General features: G+C 44.1%; 1 protein-coding gene across 2 annotated transcripts; it reads right to left on the bottom strand.

Annotated features, from left to right (window-relative positions):
- Positions 1-631: 631 nt before the first annotated feature.
- Positions 632-20,677, bottom strand: Znf287 (zinc finger protein 287). Of its 2 annotated transcripts, none has more exons than XM_038326884.1 (6): positions 20,478-20,677; positions 14,272-14,872; positions 13,574-13,665; positions 11,164-11,290; positions 10,729-10,815; positions 632-4,131 (listed from the first exon to the last, which is right to left on the bottom strand). In XM_038326884.1, exons 2-6 carry the CDS (start codon positions 14,672-14,674, stop codon positions 2,519-2,521), a joined length of 2,322 nt encoding a protein of 773 aa, XP_038182812.1. In that variant the 5' UTR covers positions 14,675-14,872; positions 20,478-20,677; the 3' UTR covers positions 632-2,518. The 2 variants fall into 2 exon arrangements, with proteins under 2 accessions (XP_038182812.1, XP_038182813.1); XM_038326885.1 differs by lacking the exon at positions 20,478-20,677 and adding an exon at positions 16,349-16,400.
- Positions 20,678-21,670: the final 993 nt, after the last annotated feature.

Here is a 21,670-nt window from a genome sequence, read left to right as displayed (position 1 = left end):
TTAAACTTTTTTTTTTTTTTACATATTTAGCAATGCTCCTCATAAAAAATTGTGGGAAATACTTGTTAAAATCTGTTGAATTACTCATGGGCCAGACAACTTTAAAGTGAGGGAAAAACACAGAAAGACAGGATTCTGTACTATTATCTTTTTTTTTTTTTTTAATAGAAGCCTTACTTGCCTCTGTGTAGCAGTGGAAGACTTTATTTACATGAAACACACAAAGGCAGGAAACACAAAGCAGCGCCCGAGGGCCTGCACCATCTTCATCCCAGGAGAAAGAAGCATTATGCAAGGCATAAAGCAACATCAAAACCCATCTAGAAAACACAATTGCTATTCTTAACAGAACTGAGGAATGAGCATAATCTAAGTATTTTCAAACCAGTATTTTGTGAATACTATGAAATCAAGGATAACTAATGCCAGGAAAAAAGAAAGTGACAATTTCATTAAGAACACAGCTGGGTGGTGGCAGTTGGTGGGGGCACACCTTTAATCCCAGCACTAGGGAGGCAGAGGCAGCTTGGTCTACAGGGTAAGTTCCAGGACAGCTAGGGCTACCTAGTGAAACCCTGTATCAAAAAAAAAAAAAACCCAAAACAAAAAACCCAACCAATAAACCAACCAACCAACCAACCAACCAACCAACCAACCAAACAAACAAACCAAAACCAAAACCAACAAAAAACAAACATAAAAACCACTCCCACAAAGATAGCCTCAGGATGCCAGCATCTCAACCTTTCTTCAACCCCCATTGTGGTCTCTAGTGATGCTGTGTTGTCAATATAAGCTTAGGCTATTTATGGTACCAGAATTTGTTTCTTCTCATTTAGTTAAGGAAACTTTCATTGGGCAATGATGTCCTACAGCTTCTGATTCTCCATTCCCAAGCTGTTATTACACAGTAAATAGTATTTGTTAACCACGTGCTACATGGACACAGTTACTTTTCAGTCTTACCAATTTTCCCTTCACGTCTCTGGTCCTACTTTACTACTCAACTCTAATTTACACAATTTACTCATCAATTCAGCCAATGCACACCGATCAAATGCAAGGCACTGGAGAAAGAAGAACAAGCAAAAGGAGCTCTGCTCTACATTCTCAGAGTGTGATGCTATGGGCAGTAAATACAACAGCAATTTAAAAAATCGATTCCTGCCAATCTTTTTAAGACCCATGAACTCAGTTATTTAATGATTACTGATTAATGATAGTTTCTGTACCAAGGCTTTTCCCAATGAAACATTTTTCTAACACATTAAGTGTAATTTCTATTTTAATTACTTCCATGTGTGAAGGACTACTAGGCTTCCAGTTTTTCCTGAAAATAATTTCCTTTTTAGCTTCCTATAAATAGGCTAATTTTTCTTTTACCACTGTTATTTCTTTAGGTAAATGGGTCCAGTTATATTTCATGTCACACAGCGGCTTACATAACTCTCTTCCTCGCTCCTTTCCACCCTGGTTTCCCTTGCCACCTCTGCACGGGACTGGAACCTTTTTTTTCTATCACTTAGTCTCACGTTATTTGTATAGTTATGCTCATTGCTCACTCAACTTGGCTTATAGGGTAACATTGGCAACTTACTTAGGTAGGATTATGCTTGTTCCGTGGCAAAGTAGTTAAGAGCATGTCCTTTCCTTTTCTTTACTCTAAAGATCTTTGTTAATGGAAAAGGTTCAATCAAAAAGTCTGTCTTGAGCACAGAAGGCTCCCAGGAAATGTATTTCAATGAAAGAAATGGCGTAGCTACGTTAAGAGCCCTGGGAAAACTTCTCAATTTAAAAGCTCGCTGGAAAAAAATGGGAATGGTAAGCCTGTCACTGTTTTCTTCAGGGGGATGCTGGCTGTCAAAACCAAGTGAAACTAGGAATCCAAGAATCCGGTTGTGCTAAAGATGATTTAAACTTGGGGGTGTTTAATCTGTGCCTGTTTGAGTTTGTTCATGTCTAGCATGCACTGATCCTCTGCCTTATCAGACTGCCCCCTCTTCCTGGAGGACGTGCAGTTAGCAGTGGTCATGGAGAAATCTTTGGAGATCCTTTCGGGTCTCATCCTCAAGTTGTAATGGGAAAAGAAGAAGCCGAAAAATGGGATGGACCTTTTACTTATTTTAAGGCTTCAAAGCTAGGATGAAGCAGAGGCTCCAGAACATCTATCTTCTTTCCTATAATGTCAGGATTACTGTCTAGTGTGAGGTCCACTTGGATGGACACGTGCCCAAGTTATAGTCATAAGGCCTCAATAAAACATACTTGACACATACTAACAGTTGATGAGTCACAGATTTTAAAATATCCTTTCAGAGTATTTCTGGAATGAATTCAAGTGATACAACAGCTAAGCAGTTGATGGATATTTAAGTTTCCCACTAAAATCTAAATGGACGAGAGCCACTTTACTAACTCTGGTACTTCTGATACCGTGGCATCTAACATATTGCACTTCTTCAGCTTTCTTTCGAATAGTTCGACACAGCACACGAAATGAAACTTAAGCGATCAAGTTTTAAAGCTTAAACAAAGTCATATCCATTAGTTGTGGTGTCTGATACCTGCTGCGGTGCCTGACACCCGTATGAACACGTTGATGCTGAATAAGATTGGTACTCTGGGTGAAAGATTTCCCACATATGCGGCACACATACGGCTTCTCTCCCGTGTGAATTCTCTGGTGTTGAATAAGGCATGTTCTCTGGCTAAAATCTTTGTTACAATGATTACATTTATAGGGTCTCTCTCCAGTGTGAGTTCTTCGGTGTTGATTAAGTGAGGAAGAATAAATAAAAGCTTTCCCACATTGCTGACATTTATAGGGTTTCTCTCCAGTATGAATCCTCTGATGCTGAGTAAGATTTGCACCTTGTCTGTAAGCTTTCCCACATACATTACATTTAAAGGGCTTTTCTCCATTGTGAATCCTCTGGTGTTGAGTGAGGTGCACGCTCTGGCTGAAGGCTTTCCCACACACGCTACATTTATACGGCTTCTCTCCAGTGTGTGTTCTATGGTGCTGAGTAAGATTTGCACTCTGGCTGAAGGCTTTCCCGCACACATTGCAGATATAGGCTTTCTCGCCAGTGTGGATAGTCTGGTGTTGTATGAGAGTTGAGGAGTGAGCAAAAGCCTTCCCACACTCACTGCATTTATAGCATTTCTCTCCGGAGTGAATTCTCTGATGTCGAATGAGGTAAGTGCTCTGACTAAACACCTTCCAACACTCATTGCACTTGTATGGTTTTTTCCCAGTATGAATTTTTTGATGTTGGAGGAGGTGTGTACTCTGACTGAACGTTTTCCCACATTCATTGCATATATAAGGTTTCTCTCCGGTATGAACTCTCTGATGATTAATCAATGATGAACTATGACTAAAGGTTTTACTGCATTCCAAACATTTATATGGTTTCTCACCAGTATGCGTCCTTTGATGTATAGTAAGATGTGCACGCTGACTAAAGTCTTTTCCACATTCATCACACTTGTAGGGCTTTTCTCCAGTATGGATTCTCTGATGTATAGTAAGGTGTGCCCGCTGGCTGAAGGCTTTCCCACACTGGTGACATTCATACGGTTTTTCTCCAGTATGCATTCTCTGATGTGCAATGAGGGATGAGATGTGCTTAAACTCTTTCCCACATTCTTCACATTCATACGCTTTCTCTTTGGCATGGCTATTTCGGTGTGCCAGGAGTGATGGGTATTTCCTAAATTTTTTTCCACAGACATTACACGAATAAGGCTTATCTCCAGGAAGTATTTTCCCATGCACAACACCAGATGAGACATTAGTGAATGTTGGCTTGCTTTCATCATACAGAGAAGTTTTATTATCTGATTGGGTATCAAACTGTACAATCAGGTTTGTGTGCTTTTCAAAGTTATTTCTATATATATCGTATTTACTAAGATAGTCTTCTGTAGGGTCTTCTTCTGAACTTTCTGACTTCAAACTGAAGTCTCTTTCATCCAGGTGAATCTCCCTGAAGGCAGACACCGGCTGCCTCTCTAATCTGTCTTCACAGTCATAGACTTCTTCCAATTTGATGGTCTGGGTTCCATCCTGTTTGAATTTAGGAGGATCCTTTAATGGAATATGTGCTTCAGCTTTTGTTTCCCATTCTGAAATAAAAAAAAGTAAGAGTCCTACATTCTCTAAAGAAAGGAAACAAAATATATACGAATAAAAATATCTGATAACTTCATTTTATGGTCCTTAAAGTTTAGAAAGGGAAAATGAGTGCTTAGAAAAGGCGATTAACCACTGAAAATGGGAGGGGCTTCTTACAGTCAGCATGGTACCAAGTGCAGAGAGACAGTGTTAAAAGAAACCGGGATACATGGTAAAATTTATACACAGTGATCTCATAAAGTAGGCATGCTGCTTTATTATTTTCCCTTCTAATCTATAGGCACAGGCTCAAATTATAATAGATTTTGTTTTCGTTTTCTTTTTGAGACAGGGTCTATGTAGCTCTGGCTATCCTGGAATTCCCTATGTAGAGCAGGCTGGCTTTGAACTCAGAGATCCACCTGCCTCTAACTTCTGAGTGCTGGGATTATAGGTGTGTGCCACTATGCTAGGCTACCAACTATACAATTTCCCATTATTCATTCATTCATTCATTCATTCATTCACTTATTTATTTAGGTTTTTGGAGACAGGGTTTCTCTGTGTACCCTGGCAGTCTTGTAATTCAACATGTAGACTAGGTTAGTCTTAAAACTCAGAAATCCACCTGTCTCAGCCTCCCGAGTGCTGGGATTAAATTAAAGGTGTGTGCACCAAGTCCGGCTCATATAACAGTCTTAAAATAATTCATGGAGTGCTTTCTACTCTCAATTATCCAGCAGTTTTAAACAGTGGTCCTTGAATCCAATGTCTCTGGACTAGCAGTGAAAGCTTCCCTGTCACCTGAAAATGAGCTGAAATTATTGAGTCCTGTCCTAAATTTATCTAAGAGGCGTTGGCAGTGAGGCTGAATGATTTGTTTTAGCAAGCACAGAAGGCTCTTTCTTTCCACAGCAAAGTGGAGGTGGGAGAACAAGCAGCCTGAAGACTAAAAGGACCCCCAAAAGAGTTCAGATACCTCCTCTGGTATTTAGCCCCAAATGATCTATCTTTAACTTTCTCCATCTTGTATATATGATACTTAATTTAAGTCCAAAGCTACGTTCACAGTCTGTAAGCACCATGCTAACTCCAGACTGTGTGCTCCTACCTACTGAAGGAGATGTTTGTAGTTCACCTTGTTTCCCTCACAGCGTTCTTCCCTACAATCTAAATACAGAGGAGATGAATGAAAGAGTCAGCTGTCTTCCTCAAAGGTCAAAGGGCTGAATATCAGCAATCTCAATGTGGTTCAACTTAATACAATGACAGAACCTAAGGCCTTACACACTTATTTTACAATTTTGTGTGACTTACATTTTCACAACTTTGTGTCACTTTTGACAACTTATATTTTCAACTTAGATGTAAATTCTGGAAATAGCTTTTATCCTTGAAAATGGCCCAAGACTTTGAATTTGGTGGCTTGTCAAATGAACTTAGAAAAATGATAATAACTTGCAATGATAATTTCTTTATACAAAATACAAACAAAAGCCTCTAACCCCAAACCTGGTTTCAAGGTACCCAAGTATGCATTTATTGATAGCTGCTGCTATGTTTCCAATAAATGATTTAAAGCAAACTTGTTACACCTCTATGAAACCAGGTGGGGAAATATATAACTTGTCTTAGTTATATAATATGATGATGAAAAAAAGGTACTGGATGGTTCAGAAACTAAATGCAGCTCAAAGTATACCAACTTTACCAGCCTGTCATTTCAATAGGACAGATGTGGCCACTGAAAATGAAAGTGTCGCATCAGCGAGCAGGGCGGGAGTGGAAACTGGTGACGGCGGAGGACGGAGGCCTAGGCACGCCTAGGAAAAGCTGTGCCTGCTCACCAAGGGAACCAAGGCAGGCGGGAAACAGCACATGGAGGGATGGAGGGAGCCCGGTTTATGTCTGTAAAGATATGTCACATGAATGACACACGGAAATGTTGATAGTCTGAGGGGTGGGGTCCTGGCAATCGCTGAGGGAGAAGCCACATATTTAATCTGCTTCCTCACACTACATGCATTTACAAACCATTTTTTATTATATCTATTCAAATACAAAATCACAGTTGACAGTAGAACCTGTCTAGGAGTAATGTCAAATGAGAAAGTGCCACCGTGAAGGAGGAGGGAGAAATAGTAGTTTGCTTTGTCTAATTTTCTCTTTTACTGCTGTTTAGTGCTAGAAGTGTAGCTATGTTGGTTTTTTGTTTAATAGAGGAAAAATTTTAAAAGACAACTTTCAAATCAGGCTATTATCCTGATCCAAAAGAACAAAACGGCTGGACTCAACAATTAGGTACATTGATAAGAAGAATGAGCTGGTCCTAGCAGTTCAGTTTAACTTCTGTGTAGTTAGGTTACAGTATCTATATATACCTAGAAAGGAAGTACTCAGCACGTGCGTGTGTATGCACATGTGGACACACACACGCGCGCGCACACACACACACACACACATACACACACACACACCGATTGAATCCAGGCCCTCATGCATTCTAGATAAATGTGCTACCACTGAATTACACCACAAATTATAATTAACAAGCTCAAAGCAAAAGCCCACTGGTACTATTACAATAAATGTACATTTAAGAAAATCAGTTTATTAGAAATTCAGGAACTGAGCCCATGAATCAAAGCCTAAGTATGTGTATGTATCTATCTATCCAAAACAGATGCTTACAGGTGATATCTGTTGGTTAATAAGGCCTAAAAGTGGTTTAATATTTTCAATAAAGGAATCAGTGTTGATTCAGGTAAACACAGAAGCCACAGCAGAGATGTTGTGATCTGAATTAAGCCTCAGGGTAGGTCCTGTACAAACATAAACTATAAGATGGACTGGATAGCTGGCTCAGCAGTTATGAGCAATTGTTGCTCTTGCTCAGATTCTTAGCACCCACATGATGACTCACAACCGCCCTTAACTCTTGTTCCAGGGGATCTGATGCCCTCTTCTGACCTGCACAGATATCAGAAACACATAGTACACATACACACATGTAGGCAAAACAATCATACAAATAAAAAAGGTCTGAGCTGAACACACACCTTTAATCCCAGAATTTAGGAGGCAGAGGCAGGCAGATCTCTGTGAGTTCAAGGTTAGCTTGGTCTATAGAGCTAGTTTCTAGGACAGCCAAAGCTACATTGAGAAACCCTGTCTCGAAAAACCAAAAAATGAAAAAAAAGTAAATAAAACCAAAACTAAATCAAACCAAAAAAGTTACAAGACAGTAATGGTCACCAAAGACCAACACTGATAGTTACAAAAGACCCGTGTAAGCCGGGCGGTGGTGGCGCACGCCTGTAGTCCCAGCACTCGAGAGGCAGAGGCAGGCGGATCTCTGCGAGTTCGAGGCCAGCCTGGTCTACGAGAGCTAGTTCCAGGACAGGCTCTAGAAACTACAGGGAAACCCTGTCTCGAAAAACCAAAAAAAAAAAAAAAAAAAAAAAAAAAAAAAAAAAAAAAGACCCGTGTTTCAGTTTCCTTTATTTATTTATGTAGACAGGTCTCTCTATGTAGCCCTTGAATTTACAGACTTTGCCTGCCTCTGCCTCCCAAATGCTTGGATTAAAGGGATGTGACATCACACCTGGCTCTTTTCTTGTAGAACCAATGAGATATGTCAATCAAAGGCTGAACTACCTACTCATTGCTGAGCTGGCAAGACAGCAAACTCCTCAGCATCAGCCAAAACACAGGTAAAAGCAGGACGCAGGAGGACAGCCAGAGCTGAGGTCATCTCCTTGAGATGTCTACCCAAACAGCCCAGAAGTTTAAACAGCCACTTTGAGAGTGCCAGCAATCCAAGCCTAAGACAAAGCCGGGCCCAGCTGGAAGGAGCCGACAGGATCCCTTTGCAGAGGAGATTAGCACCAAGGGCCAGCCAGAAACAGAAAATGTAAAAGAACTTGGTTTCTTTCCCAGTCTTTGTGCTTAGTAAAAGCTCTCACACATAACATATACTTTTGATAGAGTTTTCTCTCATACTTGACTCCTAGTTCCTGTAATGCTTTCCTTTTCATTTAACTAGAAAATAAAGCTGGGTGGTGGTGGCTCACGCCTGTAATCCCAATACCTGGGAGGCTGAGACAGGTGGATCTCTGTGAGTTCAAGGCCAGCCTGGTCTACAAAGCAAGTTCCAGAACAGTGTGTGTATGATATTTGTATATGGGTATATGTGCCACAGCCATGTGTGTGGGGGTCAGAGGACAATTTTGTGTTATCTTCTACTTTTATGTGGGTTCCAAAGACCAACCTCAGGTCACCAGGCTTGTGTGGAAAAGCACCTTTACTCGTGGAGACATTTCCCTGGTCTCTGAGCTTCTAGTTGTTAAACGCGCATCACATATAAATGTGAGCAGTGGCTAGGAAGCTGGAAAGGGATCCCTGAGGTGGGGAGAACACAGGAGCTGTAAAAGGGAAGGGGGAGCATGGAGGGTATGGGGTGGGGCACGGCGGAGAAAGAGGCAGGAGGACGGGACGAGACTCATCAAAACCAAGTTTGTGCGAAAGCACCACAAGGGAGCCTGCTCCTTTGTAAGTCAAACAAACAAACAGAAAAGGGGGACAGCCAGGATCAGCCAATAAGAGAAAAGAGGATGGGGACAGTTTTTACATAAGAAGAGACTAAAGACAGGAGATAGCAGGCGGAGGATGAGACTCTGAACTGGGGAGAACATATCCGAAAGGTACATCGTTGTGACATTCAAATAAACAATAATAATTTATGGCTCAAGATGAAAAGCAATCTATGTTCCACGTATCAAGCTTCCTACTTTCTACAGGCTGGCAGTCTTTCAAAATCAAGTTACTGTAAAGGAGATAAGAATGGAGGGATTGAAGTGGAAAACTAAAAAGAACAAAACAGCTCTTTCCATAATTACTGAGAGCTTTTAAAGAAAGCTTTTTGAGAAAGGGCCTCACTGTTCACCAGGGGTGGCTCTGAACTTGCCACTCTCTTGCTTAGACTCTTAAGTGCTGGGATTACTGGTGTTTGGTTTTGGTTATACCATTATTGGTAGATGGTTTTCAGGATAGGATATTGCATGAAAAAACAAGGTGCAATATCAGTAAGAAGATATCTTTTATACTGTAAAATGAACTTAACAAAATCAACACAATCCTTTTTATTCTTTTTTTACTGCTGGAGATCAAGCCCAGGGCCCTGTGCATGCTGGGAGGTGCTCCTCACTGAGTTCTATGCTCAGTCCTTGTTAAGATTTTTATCCTGACTTTATATGAAAACCCACTCCCCTGTAAACAAACACAATGTCAGAGACAAGTGTGTCTAGGATCAAAGCAGAATCTTATTTTGAAATATTAGCAATTATTTAAACACCCAGGTTTTGTCTTGGAGGTGTAGACAGACTTATCTTCCAGATTTCTACACAACAGTGGATCATGGCATAATCAACAGACAGGGGCTGCTTCCAGGGCGTCAGAGGGACAGAGGGCTGTGTGCAGGCGAAGACACTTTGCCTGCACATAGACAAGAGGGTTTGTTGGTAAACAGAGTTGAAAAAAAAAAAACAAAATACTATGGGAGTCTGAAATACACACTTTTTGTGGGTGTCTATACTTGCTTATGATGGTTGATCTTCGTCATTAACTTGACTACATCTAGAATCAGCTGAAACCTGAGTGGCCAGGCATTCCTATGAGGGATTTTCTTGATTGGATCATTTGAAGTGAGAAGACCCACCTAAACCCGAGTCACACCTTCTGGTGGCAGCCCATATAAAAGGACATAGAAGAAGGAAGATTTTGCTTTGGCCTAGTGGCCTCACTCTCAGTGACAGATTCACCTATCCAGTTGCTGAGGCATTCCTTCACTGTATCTGGACCAAATTCCCCAGGAGCCCAATGCAGACTGCAGACACTCTAGGAATTCTCTGGAACTCCACACCATACTGGACTGCTGAGACATCCAGTGTCATGGACTCAATGATACCAGATGCCTGGCCTTTTTTTTTTTTTAATTTTTTGAGGCAAGGTTTCTCCGTGTAGCCCTAGATGTCCTAAAACTCACTTTCTGGACCAGGCTGGCCTTGAACTCACAGAGATCCACCTGCCTCTGCTTCCTGAGTGCTGGGATTAAAGCATGTGCTACCACTGCTAGGTAATTCTTGGCATTACTATTGGGAGACAGCCATTGTGGGACTACTCAGACCACAGCCTTTAAATTACACTCACATAAATAAATAAATAAAGAAAGAAAGAAAGAAAGAAAGAAAGAAAGAAAGAAAGAATATGTATACACACATATCACCCATATAAATATATTTCATTCAGTCAGTTCTGTTCCTTTAGAGAGCCCTGACTACTAACACACTTATAGAATGGCACAGTGAAGCCCTAGAGATGGGTGGGATCTGGGATCTTTGAGGATAAAATGTGCAGATACTGGCAAAGGCATAAAAATGATGCTCAGAAACTTCCTGAAGACTTCCCATAAGGCAGCGGCACCAACAGCTCTGAGTTTTGGACCAGGTGGATGCCTCTGCAGTCACCTTGCTATGCTTATGAATTGAGTATCAATACACCGAGGACACAGATTCTTGAGTGTAAAGTCATGAGCCGGCTTTTCTCCTCACCTGGGCTCGGGCCTTCTACAATTTCCTTTATCACCATCCACGGCTCTTCTAAGATGGGAATCACAGTTGGCCTGTAGACGGTCAGTCCTGGTGAGGGAACAGAAGGAGTTTATCCTGAGACGAGGAGCTGTGCCCTCAGTACCTGACTGCTACTCGGGCTTCCGTGGGGGAGACAGTGGCTCTGGATATGACCTAACAGGAGAACGAGGTGTGAGGCAGCACCCAGCGCAGCACTGGACAGCTGTGCACTGTGATGCACACCGCCCCACCAGCAAGCCTTTCTTTTGGGGAACAGGAGAATATGACCTGTGCCTGAGAGACTTCTCACCTCTAGACTGTGCCGTCAGCAGATCCTCTCGGAGCCTATCCTGGTTTTAGTAAGGAGGGGCAGGAACACACTGCACAGGCCTTTTGGGAGAAGATTGTGGACCTTACCTAGAGAAACCATGTTCCAATAGTTCTGCAAAGTCACGGTCTTATACAGTTCCTTCTGAACGGGGCACATCAGTTCCCAGTCCTCTTGGGTGATATCCACGGCCACATCTGTGAATGTCACTGATTCCTAAAATATCAAACATAACTTAGCTCAGCTGATTTATTGAGGAAGGAAGGAGACAGTGGGGACACTGGGTGTGTGTCTGTGGTGGAAGTCACAGAACCTTAAGTCTCATCCTGCTGAGTGTGGTGGGCCACACTTGTAACACCAGCATTCAGTGAGGTCTGGGCTAGCCTGAACTACATGGGTCAGATTCTGTCTTCAACCAACCAACCAACCAACCAACCAACCAACCAACCAACCAACCCACCCACCCAAGGTCTGAAAACCCTCATTCAGTGTGTGGCTGACTCCTTAGTATCCTTAAGAGGTCCTTAAAGGGACATTTAAAAATAAGGTGGAATATATTGTTTTCAGCAGGCACTAGCACATGCACTTAATGGATCCATCTTAAAGAATAAAAGGGCTGGGTGAAGCTCAGTGGTAGACCCCTTGTCTAGGAGACTCTAGACTCAGATTCCATTCCTAGCACTGAAAGGAAAAGAAAATAACTGTGTGTGTGCGCACGCGCATGTCTATGTCATGGAGTGTGGCGGTCAGAGGGCGATCTCAGGTGCCAGCCATCATCTTCTACCTTATCTGACACAGGACCCCTTGTTTGCTGACTGACCTGCGAACTCCCAGGAATCCTCCTGTCTCTGCTGCCTGTCTTGCCACCAGAGCTCTGGGCTACGCATCAGCACTTCTAGCTTTATGTAGGTTCTGGGGATCCAAACTCAGGTCCTCATGTTTGTGTGGCAAGCACTTTGCCTACGAAGTCACCTCTCAAGCCCAGAAGAAAGGATGAAAACTGGGTGGCAGGGTTGGTTTGGCCTCAGGAATAGATTCAACAGGCTGTAATTAACAATCCACATGCTCCACAATGACACACAGTTCATTCTTGTTATTCCCGTGGGGCTGCTGCATCTGTAGACACATTTACTTTGTGTTCCTGTTAAATAATTTTTTGTGGGGGTGTGTGGCTGGAGAGATGGCTCATCGTTTAAAGGCTAGGCTCACAACCAAAACATTTTTTTGTTTGTTTTTCAAGACAGGGTTTCTTAGTGGGACATCAAAAAAATGTTTTTAAGACAGGATCTCCACTATGTAGCCCTGGCTAGCCTAGAACTCACTGCAGACCAGGCTGTTCTTGAACTCACAGAGATCCACCTGCCTGATTCCCTAGTGCTGGGACTAAAGCTGTGCACCATTAGGTTCTTCATTACTCTGGCGTGCTCCTTTTTCTCAGCTGTAACTGAGTCAAAGTCTTAGTGTGTAGCCCATGCTGGCCTTGCATTCAGGACACTACCGCCTTAGCCCTGCCCAACTGAAAAACTGAGAAGGAAAAATCATATTAAGTTTATAATTTAGGGAGATGACAGCTTTGCAATTATTCAAGGTTTTTTTTTAATGTCCCATAAAATGACAAAGGACATGAAAATACTTCAAAATCCATACTAGACTTAGTTCTAGCTATTTTAAGGTTTTCTTTTTGTGTATATGCATGTATGGTACTGACTAAATCTTATATTTCATTTTAATCATATGATCTTTACATAACATGGGTTACATTTTTGCATGCTAGTTTCTATAGATGTCTGTTTCTATTATTTCTAACACATTTCCCCTTGGTTTTATGATTTTCCAAGTAAATATGTTTATATCATTTATCTTTTATAGATGATATAAACATATTTACTTGGAAAATCATAGTCTAGGTAACAGAGGCTTTACATACAGACACATACGTGCGCACATATATATGAACCCCCCTCCAATAAATCCTCCTCTTAATGTTGCTTGAGTTATTATTCCTTAAATGAGAGAATACCATTCTAACAGCTGGTCACAGAATATTTGGCCTTTACTTTTTGATGAAGAAAGATATTAGCAACCACTGCTATCACCTAGGATAACCAGATCTCTCATACTCAGAGCCCACAATCCAAAAGGTAAATCTACTTCTTGGCACCGAATAACTTAGGGAAGGAGTGGTTAAGAATTTTGTCTCAAATCATGGATTTAATAGCAGAGCCAACCACCCTCACTCCCGATCCCATCTGGCTGCGGTGTCAGAGCCAACTGCCCCCCCATCCCATTGGCTGTGGGGTCAGACTCTTCTTAACCTTTACCCCATACTGGTGGTTGAGGTCACAGTGATAGGACAAGGGAGGCACATGTGCTTACAAGGGAAACTGAGGCCTAGGTTCTGAATGAGGCTTTTGAGGGCTTAGCAGCTATAGGCCCAGGACGAGATGTCCCCACACACTAAAAAGCAAATTTAAAATCACAAAAGAAAGTCAAACTCACTTTGGTCACCAAGTCATTGAACCACCCTGCCTGGAAAGCATGTTTGGGGTCTTCCTCTGGGATTTCTTGGGGAAGGGCAGAATTCTGAGGAGCTGGGGAAGACAATGGTGATTAGTCTGTTTGCATGGACTAGGACACACTTCACCAGGCATGTCTACACTTTCTCAACGTGAGAAGGCAGAGAACAACTGAAAACGTCATTAATACTTCAGAGTTGGAGCAAAGGCCAAAGACTGTCAGTGCGGACTGCAGAAACAAGCCTGCTTCAGCACTGAGCACATGCAGAACATTCATACTTCTCTACTATTTGTTTGGGTGGTGCTGGCATTGAACCCTGAACCTTGTACATGAAGGCCAGCACTCTACCGCCAGGCTACATACATCTCCTGCTCTCTACAGCTCTGACACGAAGTTGTGAGCTGTCTCAATACATGGATGATCTTTGGACACTTCAATTTTGGAAGTATATTTTTGTAAAACCCAATTCATAAAACTGATGGTTTATTAGCATAACAGTACAAGCCTCTGCAAGTCACAGTGGTCTCAAGTACTCTGGACGAGGACACAGTGCAGGACGGGCCTCATGTTAAAGCTCACTCTCACTGATCTTTATTTTCCCCAGTTCATTTAAGGGTAGGTGCTAAGTGTCTTCTCTAACCACCCACGGAGTCTGCTTCTCTCTGCTGTTCAGTTCTTACCTTCCTCTTCTAGAATCTGCGTCAAATCCTCCACCAGAGTCACCACTTCCTCAGTGTTCTCTGGGCACTGAGACTTTACCCAAGCCCTGAGCTCCCCGGGCAGGATGGCCAGGAACTGCTCCAGCACCAGCAGCTCCAGGATCTGCTCCTTGGAGTGAACCTCGGGTCTCAGCCACTTGAGGCAGAGCTCTCGGAGCTGACTCAGCGCTTTCCGAGGACCTGCCACATCTGGGTACGGAAAATTCCTAAAATTCTGTCGACAGGTCTCAGTGTCATGCAAGAGTCTTGAAGTGAGTGTTTGCTTCTCAACACTGCGGGGCCCGTTTTGAACCTTGTCTGGCTTCCACATTAGAAAGACCTGTGAGCGTGAAGAATTGGCCATCCTCTTTCTTGAGGCTAACATTGCTATAGACGGGAGAACCAATCTGGTAGGATCCTTTATTTTTCCAGTATTGAGCCAATTGCTTGAAGTCTCATGCTACAGTCATAACATTTTTTTTTCCCTCAAGGGCTGCTGCAGCCAAGGTCAGAATGGAACCACAGTAAAGCTAGCAGCTTATAACAAATTCTGAGTCCAGAGCTTGAAATGACGAAGGAGACCCTGAAACACAAGAATTGCCAGAGTTAGGGTCACTATTGCTGTGACGGAACACCACAAGCAAAAGCACCTTGGGAGGACAGGGTCATCTGGCTCACACTCCCACAGCACTGTCCATCACCAGAGAAAGTCAGGACAGGAGCTCAAACAGGGCAGAAACCTGGAGGCAGGGGCGGATGCAGGGGCCATGGAGGAGGCTGCTTACTGGCTTGCTCTCCATGACTTGCTCAGCCTGCTTTCTCATAGAACCCAGGACCAGCAACCCAGGGACAGCACCACCCACCATGGGCTGGGTCCTCCCCATCAGTCACTAATGAAGAAAGTGCCCTACAGCTGGATCTTAGGGAGGCGTTTCCTCAGCTGAGGCTCCCTCCTCTCAGACGACTGTAGCTGTGACGAGTGGACATAAACCTAGCCGCACAACTAACCTCTGGCCAGTTTGATACACAAACACACCACTGTTAAGTCACAACCTTTCTTTTCTTGTTCATCCCAAGATCACATATTAATACTGACATCCTGTACCAGGCTTTTCTTTTTGGGCCACCAACCAGCTCCCAAATCATGACATGGAGATTATTAGTTAGGAATGCATGGTCTAGCTTAGGCTCCTTTTGGGCTAGCTCTCTTAAATTAACTTGTTTCTTGACCTACCTTTTGCCTCAGGGCTTTTTACTTTTCTTTCTTTCTGTATACCTTACTTTCACTGCTTCTTGTGTCTGGCTGGTGCTGCCTGGCTTCTGGCCCTGGGTGTCCCTCTCCTCCTCATTCTCTTCTTCTCTTATTTTTTTCCTATTTGTTCTCTGCCCCAGAGCTCAGCCTATCCCTCTCCTGCCTAGCTATTGGACATTTGGCTTTTTATTTGACCAATCATGTACCTTAGGCAGGCAAGGTAAAACAAATGTAACACATCTTTACATAATTAAACACACATCTTTAAATCATTAAACAAATGCAGTATAACCAAATAACACACTTTTACACAGTTAAATATTCCACAGCATAAATAAATGTAACACATCTTTGCCTAGTTAAAACAATATTCTACAACAATATCACAATGTAAAACATTTTCAAACTTAAGTTCCACAAGTATTACAAAAATCAAACACTTTGAAAAATTTAGTTTCTTTTAAAATCCAAACAAAGTCTCTCAACTGTGGGCTCCTAAAAATGAAAAATAAATTAAATACTTTCTTATTTCAAGAGGAGAGAACCAGAGCACAATTACAACAAACCAAAGCAAAACCAGCTGGGTGGTAGTGGCACATACCTATAATCCCAGCACTTGGACGCAGAGGCAGGTCGATCTGTGAGTTCAAGGTCAGCCTGGTCTACAGAATGAGTTTCAGGGCAACAAACAAACAAACAAACAAACAAACAAAAAAACCAAACAAAACAAAAAACCAAAACAAACACAAAAAGCAAAACTTTCAATTGTATAAATAACTCAATGTCCAATGTCTGGAATCCACTCACACTCCTGGGTCCCTCCAAAAGGCTTGGGTCACTTCTGACTCCGTCCTCCGCAGCACACACAACTTGCCTTCTAGGCTCCAGCTGGCTTCACTCCATTGCTGCTGCTGTGTCTTGGTGATCACCCCATGGTACTTAAAAATGCTGGGGTCTCTTGCTGGAACTGGGTTGTCCTTTCACCAGTAGCCTCTGTGCTGGCTGGTCTTATATCAGCTTGACACACAAACTAGAGTTATCCGAAAGGAGGGAACCTCTACTGAGAAGATGCCTCCGTAAGATCCAGCTATAAGGCATTTTCTTAACTAGTGATTGACGGGGGAGGCCCAGCCCACTGTGGGTCATTCCATCCCTGAGCTGGTGGTTTCTATTAGAAAGCAGGTGGAGCAAGCCAGGGGAGCAAGTCAGACGGCAGCACCCCTCCATGGCCTCTGCATCAGCTCCTGCCTCCAGATTTCTGCTCTGAGTTCCTCTGAATTCCTTTGATGATGAACAGCAATATGGAAATATAAGCCAAATAAACCATTTCCTCCTCCCCTTTGATCATGCTCCATCACAGCAACAGAAACCCTAACTAAACAAGTTGGTATCAGCCTAGTGGGGTATGGCTGTAACAGACCTGACTATGTTTTGGGGAGGATTGTTGAAAGACTGGAACTTTGGGCCACAATAGCCTTTGAGTGTTGAGAGCTCAGTGGGCTGTGCTGTTGGAGATAAAGAATGCTGAGAGCAGTAAAGGAGATGGAGCCTGGCTTGTGACGTTTCAGAGTTGATCCCGATTAGCCAGAGCTAAGAAAGTGTGGGATTGTTTTGTGACGTACTCCTTTACACCTGGTTGGAATTATGATTAATAAAAGGGTTATTTATTTAAAGGGAAAAACTTAAAGATCACCGTCCTAGACAACAGCTTCCTGCATGACCAGGAAAAGCGTCTGATAGCCAGAAGCGGAATCTGAAGCAAGAGAGAGCGAACGGAGGGCAGCTGCTTTTTTTTTTTTAGAGTGAAAGATATCACACCCCAGTGGGCTGGTATCTCAAAGGCCATTGGCTGAAGGAGCATAAGGAGCTCCCGCAGCAACTGAGGTGAAATCTGGGAAGTGCTTCCTCAGGGTCAGCACACACAAGCTGTGTTCCAGAAGTGGCTAAGGTTGTACCTCATGCTAGCAGCTGAACTTGGTAGTGTAAGAGTCACCTGGGTGGCACTGGGTTTGAAGGCATGAAGAGGTCATGGAGAGCTGCTGAGACTTGGCACTGAGAGGCCAGGTGAGGCCATTGGTGAAGATGCAGCCACAGGGGCAGCTGAAGGCCCAGGACTGAAGGGATCATGCAAAGGAGCTGAGGCTTGGCACCATGAAGAGAGCCTATGAGAAGCTATTGGTGAAAGTGCAGCCCAGTTGCAGCAGAAGACCCAAGCGTGTTGGAGATGCCAGTACCACGGGGTGATCACCAGCAGCAGCAGCAGAGGAGTGGAGCCAGCAGGAGCCTAGAAGACGAGCTGTGTGTGCTGCAGAGGGCAGAGCTGGAGAAATGACTTAGGCTCTTTGGAGGACCCTAGAAGACCATGAGTAGATCCCAGATAATTGGACATTGATTTATTTATACTATTAGTTTGTTTTTTCTTGGTTTAGCTTGTGACTGTGCCCTAGTTCTTTCCTCTTGGAGAAGGTTTTTAACTTTGATTTTTATAGGAGCCCAGTACTGAAAGACTTAGAACTTTTAAAAGAGATTCGCTATTTATTTATTTGTTTTTTGAGACAGGGTTTCTCTGTAGCTTTGGAGCCTGTCCTGGAACTAGCTCTGTAGACCAGGCTGGCCTCGAACTCACAGAGATCCGCCTGCCTCTGCCTCCCGAGTGCTGGGATTAAAGGCGTGCGCCACCACCACCTGGCGTGAGATTGGCTATTTTAAAGAGATTGAAATTTTAATGTGTTTGAATCTCTGAAGACTAGGAATTTTCAAGTTATGTTTTTAATGTGAGATTTTGGGGAAGAATAAAAAAGGAAAGGTGTGACTGAATAGTGACGTATTTGTGTGTCAAGTTGACAAGGGTGAGTTGTACTTTTAGTCTTATGTCAACCTGACACACAACTAAAGTTATCCGAAAGGAGGGAACTTTTGAGAAAATGCCTCCATAGATCCAGCCGTAAGGCATTTTCTTAGTGATTGATGGGGGAAGGCCCAGTCTACTATGGGTTGTTCCATCCCTGGGCTGGTGGTCCTGGGTTCTATTAGAAAGCAGGTTGAGCAAGCCATGGGAGCAAGCCAGTAAGTAGCACCCTCCATGGCCTCTGCACCAGCTCCTGCCTCCAGGTTCCTGCTCCGTTTGAGTTCCTGTCGTGACTTCCTTCAGGGATGAACAGTGCTGTGGAAGTGTAAAGAGAAACCCTAAGACAGCCTCTCCTAGACTTTCTTCAGAGATGCTGGCCCTGCCACACAGTGCCAAACCTAAGCCGCTCTTCAGGACTCTTCACGTCATCAAAACCAGTACCACCTGATGGACTCTTACTCTGCCAAGTTTGGCTGTCTGCAGAACCTTGGCTGCCTCTGACACAGCTTCTGTGTGCCTGACCCCGAGGAGACACTTCCCAGAAGACTCCACCTCAGTGATGCTGCTCTCTTCCGAATCACAGAAGACTATTCAGTTGCAGCTAACCAGACACCAAAGATCCTCCACACAAAATGTCAAGTTTGCTTCTCTCTGAAGCTTCACAAGCCAGGCCTCCATCTGCCATGATCCCCACACTTTTACCTTCAGCTCCTACAGAACAGCCTAGGGAGCTCTCAAAACTCAATGATTTTCTAGCCCAAAGTTCCAACGTCATTCCACAATCCTCGCTAAAACAACGTGGACAGGTCTGTGACAGGAACACCCCACTTCTAGCTCCTGTTTCTTAGTTAGGGTTACTACTGTTGAGATGAAACACCATGAGCGAAAACAACTCGCGAGGAAGGGGTTTATCTGACTTACACTTCCACATCACACTTTTTGTCAAAGGAAGTCAGGACAGGAATTACAGGGCAGGGACCTGGAGGCAAGAAATGATGCAGAGGCCATGGAGGGTGCTGCTTACTGGGTTGATCTCTGCAGCTTGCTTAGTCTGCTTTCTTATAGAACCCAGGACCACCTGCCCACATATGGCTCCAAACACAATGGGCTGGGCCCTGCCCCATCAATCAATGATTAAGAAAATGCTCCACAGGCGTGTGCACAGTTCAGTCTTATAGTCTTTTCCTCCATTGAGGGGCCCTCCTTTCAGATGATAGGCTTGTGTCAAGCTGACCTAAAACTAGCCAGCATAAGAATGGACCATAAGCCGGGTGGTGGTGGCGCACGCCTTTCATCCCAGCACTCGGGAGGCAGAGGCGGCGGATCTTTGTGAGTTCGAGGCCAGCCTAGTCTACAAGAGCTAGTTCCAGGACAGGCTCCAAAGCCACAGAGAAACCCTGTCTCGAAAAACAAAAAGAATGGACCATAAGCTCAAGAATTCCTGGTGTACGCTGTTACTCATTATAGGCACAGAGGCAGACTCTGTAGAGTGCACAGACACATAGGATTCACCTGCGTCTTCCTTCCCTCTATCCTTGCCTTGGTCTTAGATTATATTCATCCCCGAGGCGCATGTGTGTGTATGGACGGAGGTGGTAGAGGTAATAATTCAAAGAATTATTAGCAGAATGGTTAATTTCTAATTTATTAAAAACTAATCATCTTACCGAAAGAAACGTTTCACTCTCTTAGCCACTGATGTTCCCGATGTTCTCAGCAACAGAGCAAACCTGCGGTTACTGGGACAAACCGGAGGTTTCCAAACACCCTCGTGGGGGTGGGGCCAAGGCGATCTATTTATCTGCCTTGCATAGTCTACTCTCTGAGCCGGGAAAACCAGCCCGTTGGACCGTGATTGGAGGCCGTTTCAGGAGCCTCCTCAAGTATAAACCGAGAGCACGGTCCCCAAAGCCAACCCTGCAAGTATCCAGACACGAAGAACCCACACGCACTCGACCAGGGCTCCAACTCCTAGCCAATCCGCAGCCATGCCCCGAGGAGAAGCTCAGGCCTCGCCTCCTGCCGCCTCCCTTTCCCGGCCTCGCCCCGGCCCGGCCTCCCCGTGGACACTCTCGGGGACATCAGTACCTGTCGCTCGGCCCCGTCCACGCAGCACGGGCAACAATGGCGGCGGCGTGGCCGGCGCCTGCGTGGCAGGCTCGACCCGGAGTTGCACGGGGGCTCAGCTTCACCGCTATCCTCTCCGGGAGGAGCCGGGAGCCGCCAGGACGCGCCAGTCCCAGCTCGGTCCCCAGAGGCCCCGGCCAGAACCCCCAGAGCCTGGGCTTCGCAGCGACCTCGCCTCGGCGCCACTGCGCATGTGCTACTGGAACGCTGCGCGTCCATAGAGCCAATGAGAAGCTGAACCAGGGCCTCCCCATCCCGAGCCCCTGGCCCTGGACCTGTCTCCATGGTAACCTCCTCCACCCATCTCCATGACTTGCTTGTAAGCTGCAAGGTTTTGACGGGAACTTTAAAGTTTCCCTGGGCAGTGACAGGCCTGCCACATGATTTGGACATCGGGGCTTTAACAGCATCTGGGAAAGCGCTTGAAGAGTAAAGCCGGCTTCTTACTACTCAGGGATGGAGAGACGTTGAGGAGGAAAATGCACACTGCTCTTTCAGGGTGTACTGCACATAAATACTTAATGACTGATTGTCTACTCAAGAATCTGACACTGGGACCTGAAGTTCAATGTGTTTTACTCTTTTGCTCTTTGGGCTCTTTTGGGGGAGCCCACTACCCAGCTCCCAAATTAATCACCCGATTACCCGGAGGCTTATTATTTCTTATAAATGCCTGGTCTTAGCTTGGCTTTTTTTTTTTTAAAACGTATTCCATCTATATACTGCCCTTGGGCTTTTACCTTTATATGTATATTTCTTATTCCACGTCTGGTTGGGTGGCTGACCCCTCCTTTTCTCGCTCCTTTTTCCTCTCTTGCTTATCCTACCTGGCTCCCAGATTTTTCCTGATTAATTCTCTCTGCCTGGCAGCCCCGCCTTTCCTTTCTCCTGCCTAGCTATCAGCTGCTAAGCTCTTTATTAAATCAGTCAGGTGCTTTAGACAGGCAAAGTAACACAGCTTCACAGAGTTAAACAAATGCAACATAAAAGAATGCAACACATCTTTTCATCATTAAAGAATGTCCTACAGCACAAAAATGTAACACATCTTAAAATAATATTTACAACAGGGGCCCTCGGATTCAACTAATAGACAAATTCTCTATCTTTAGTGTTTCAGCTCTTTCTTCTGTTCTGTGCATTCTTTGGTTTGG

Source organism: Arvicola amphibius, chromosome 4, assembly GCF_903992535.2.
Source record: "Arvicola amphibius chromosome 4, mArvAmp1.2, whole genome shotgun sequence".
NCBI lineage: Eukaryota > Metazoa > Chordata > Mammalia > Rodentia > Cricetidae > Arvicola > Arvicola amphibius.
Note: the sequence above shows the minus strand (reverse complement) of the source record. Positions and strands in the feature narration are given on the sequence as shown.

What these genes read in the sequence shown, in the direction of transcription:
- Znf287 (XM_038326884.1), bottom strand. Translation starts at nt 14,674, where the DNA reads ATGTTAGCCTCAAGAAAGAGGATGGCCAATTCTTCACGCTCACAGGTC. An exon ending in GCAGATTCTAGAAGAGGAAG is followed by an intron (nt 13,666 to 14,271) that starts GTAAGAACTGAA and finishes TGTCTTCCCCAG; the next exon opens with CTCCTCAGAATTCTGCCCTT. An exon ending in TTGGAACATGGTTTCTCTAG is followed by an intron (nt 10,816 to 11,163) that starts GTAAGGTCCACA and finishes TTCCCTCACCAG; the next exon opens with GACTGACCGTCTACAGGCCA.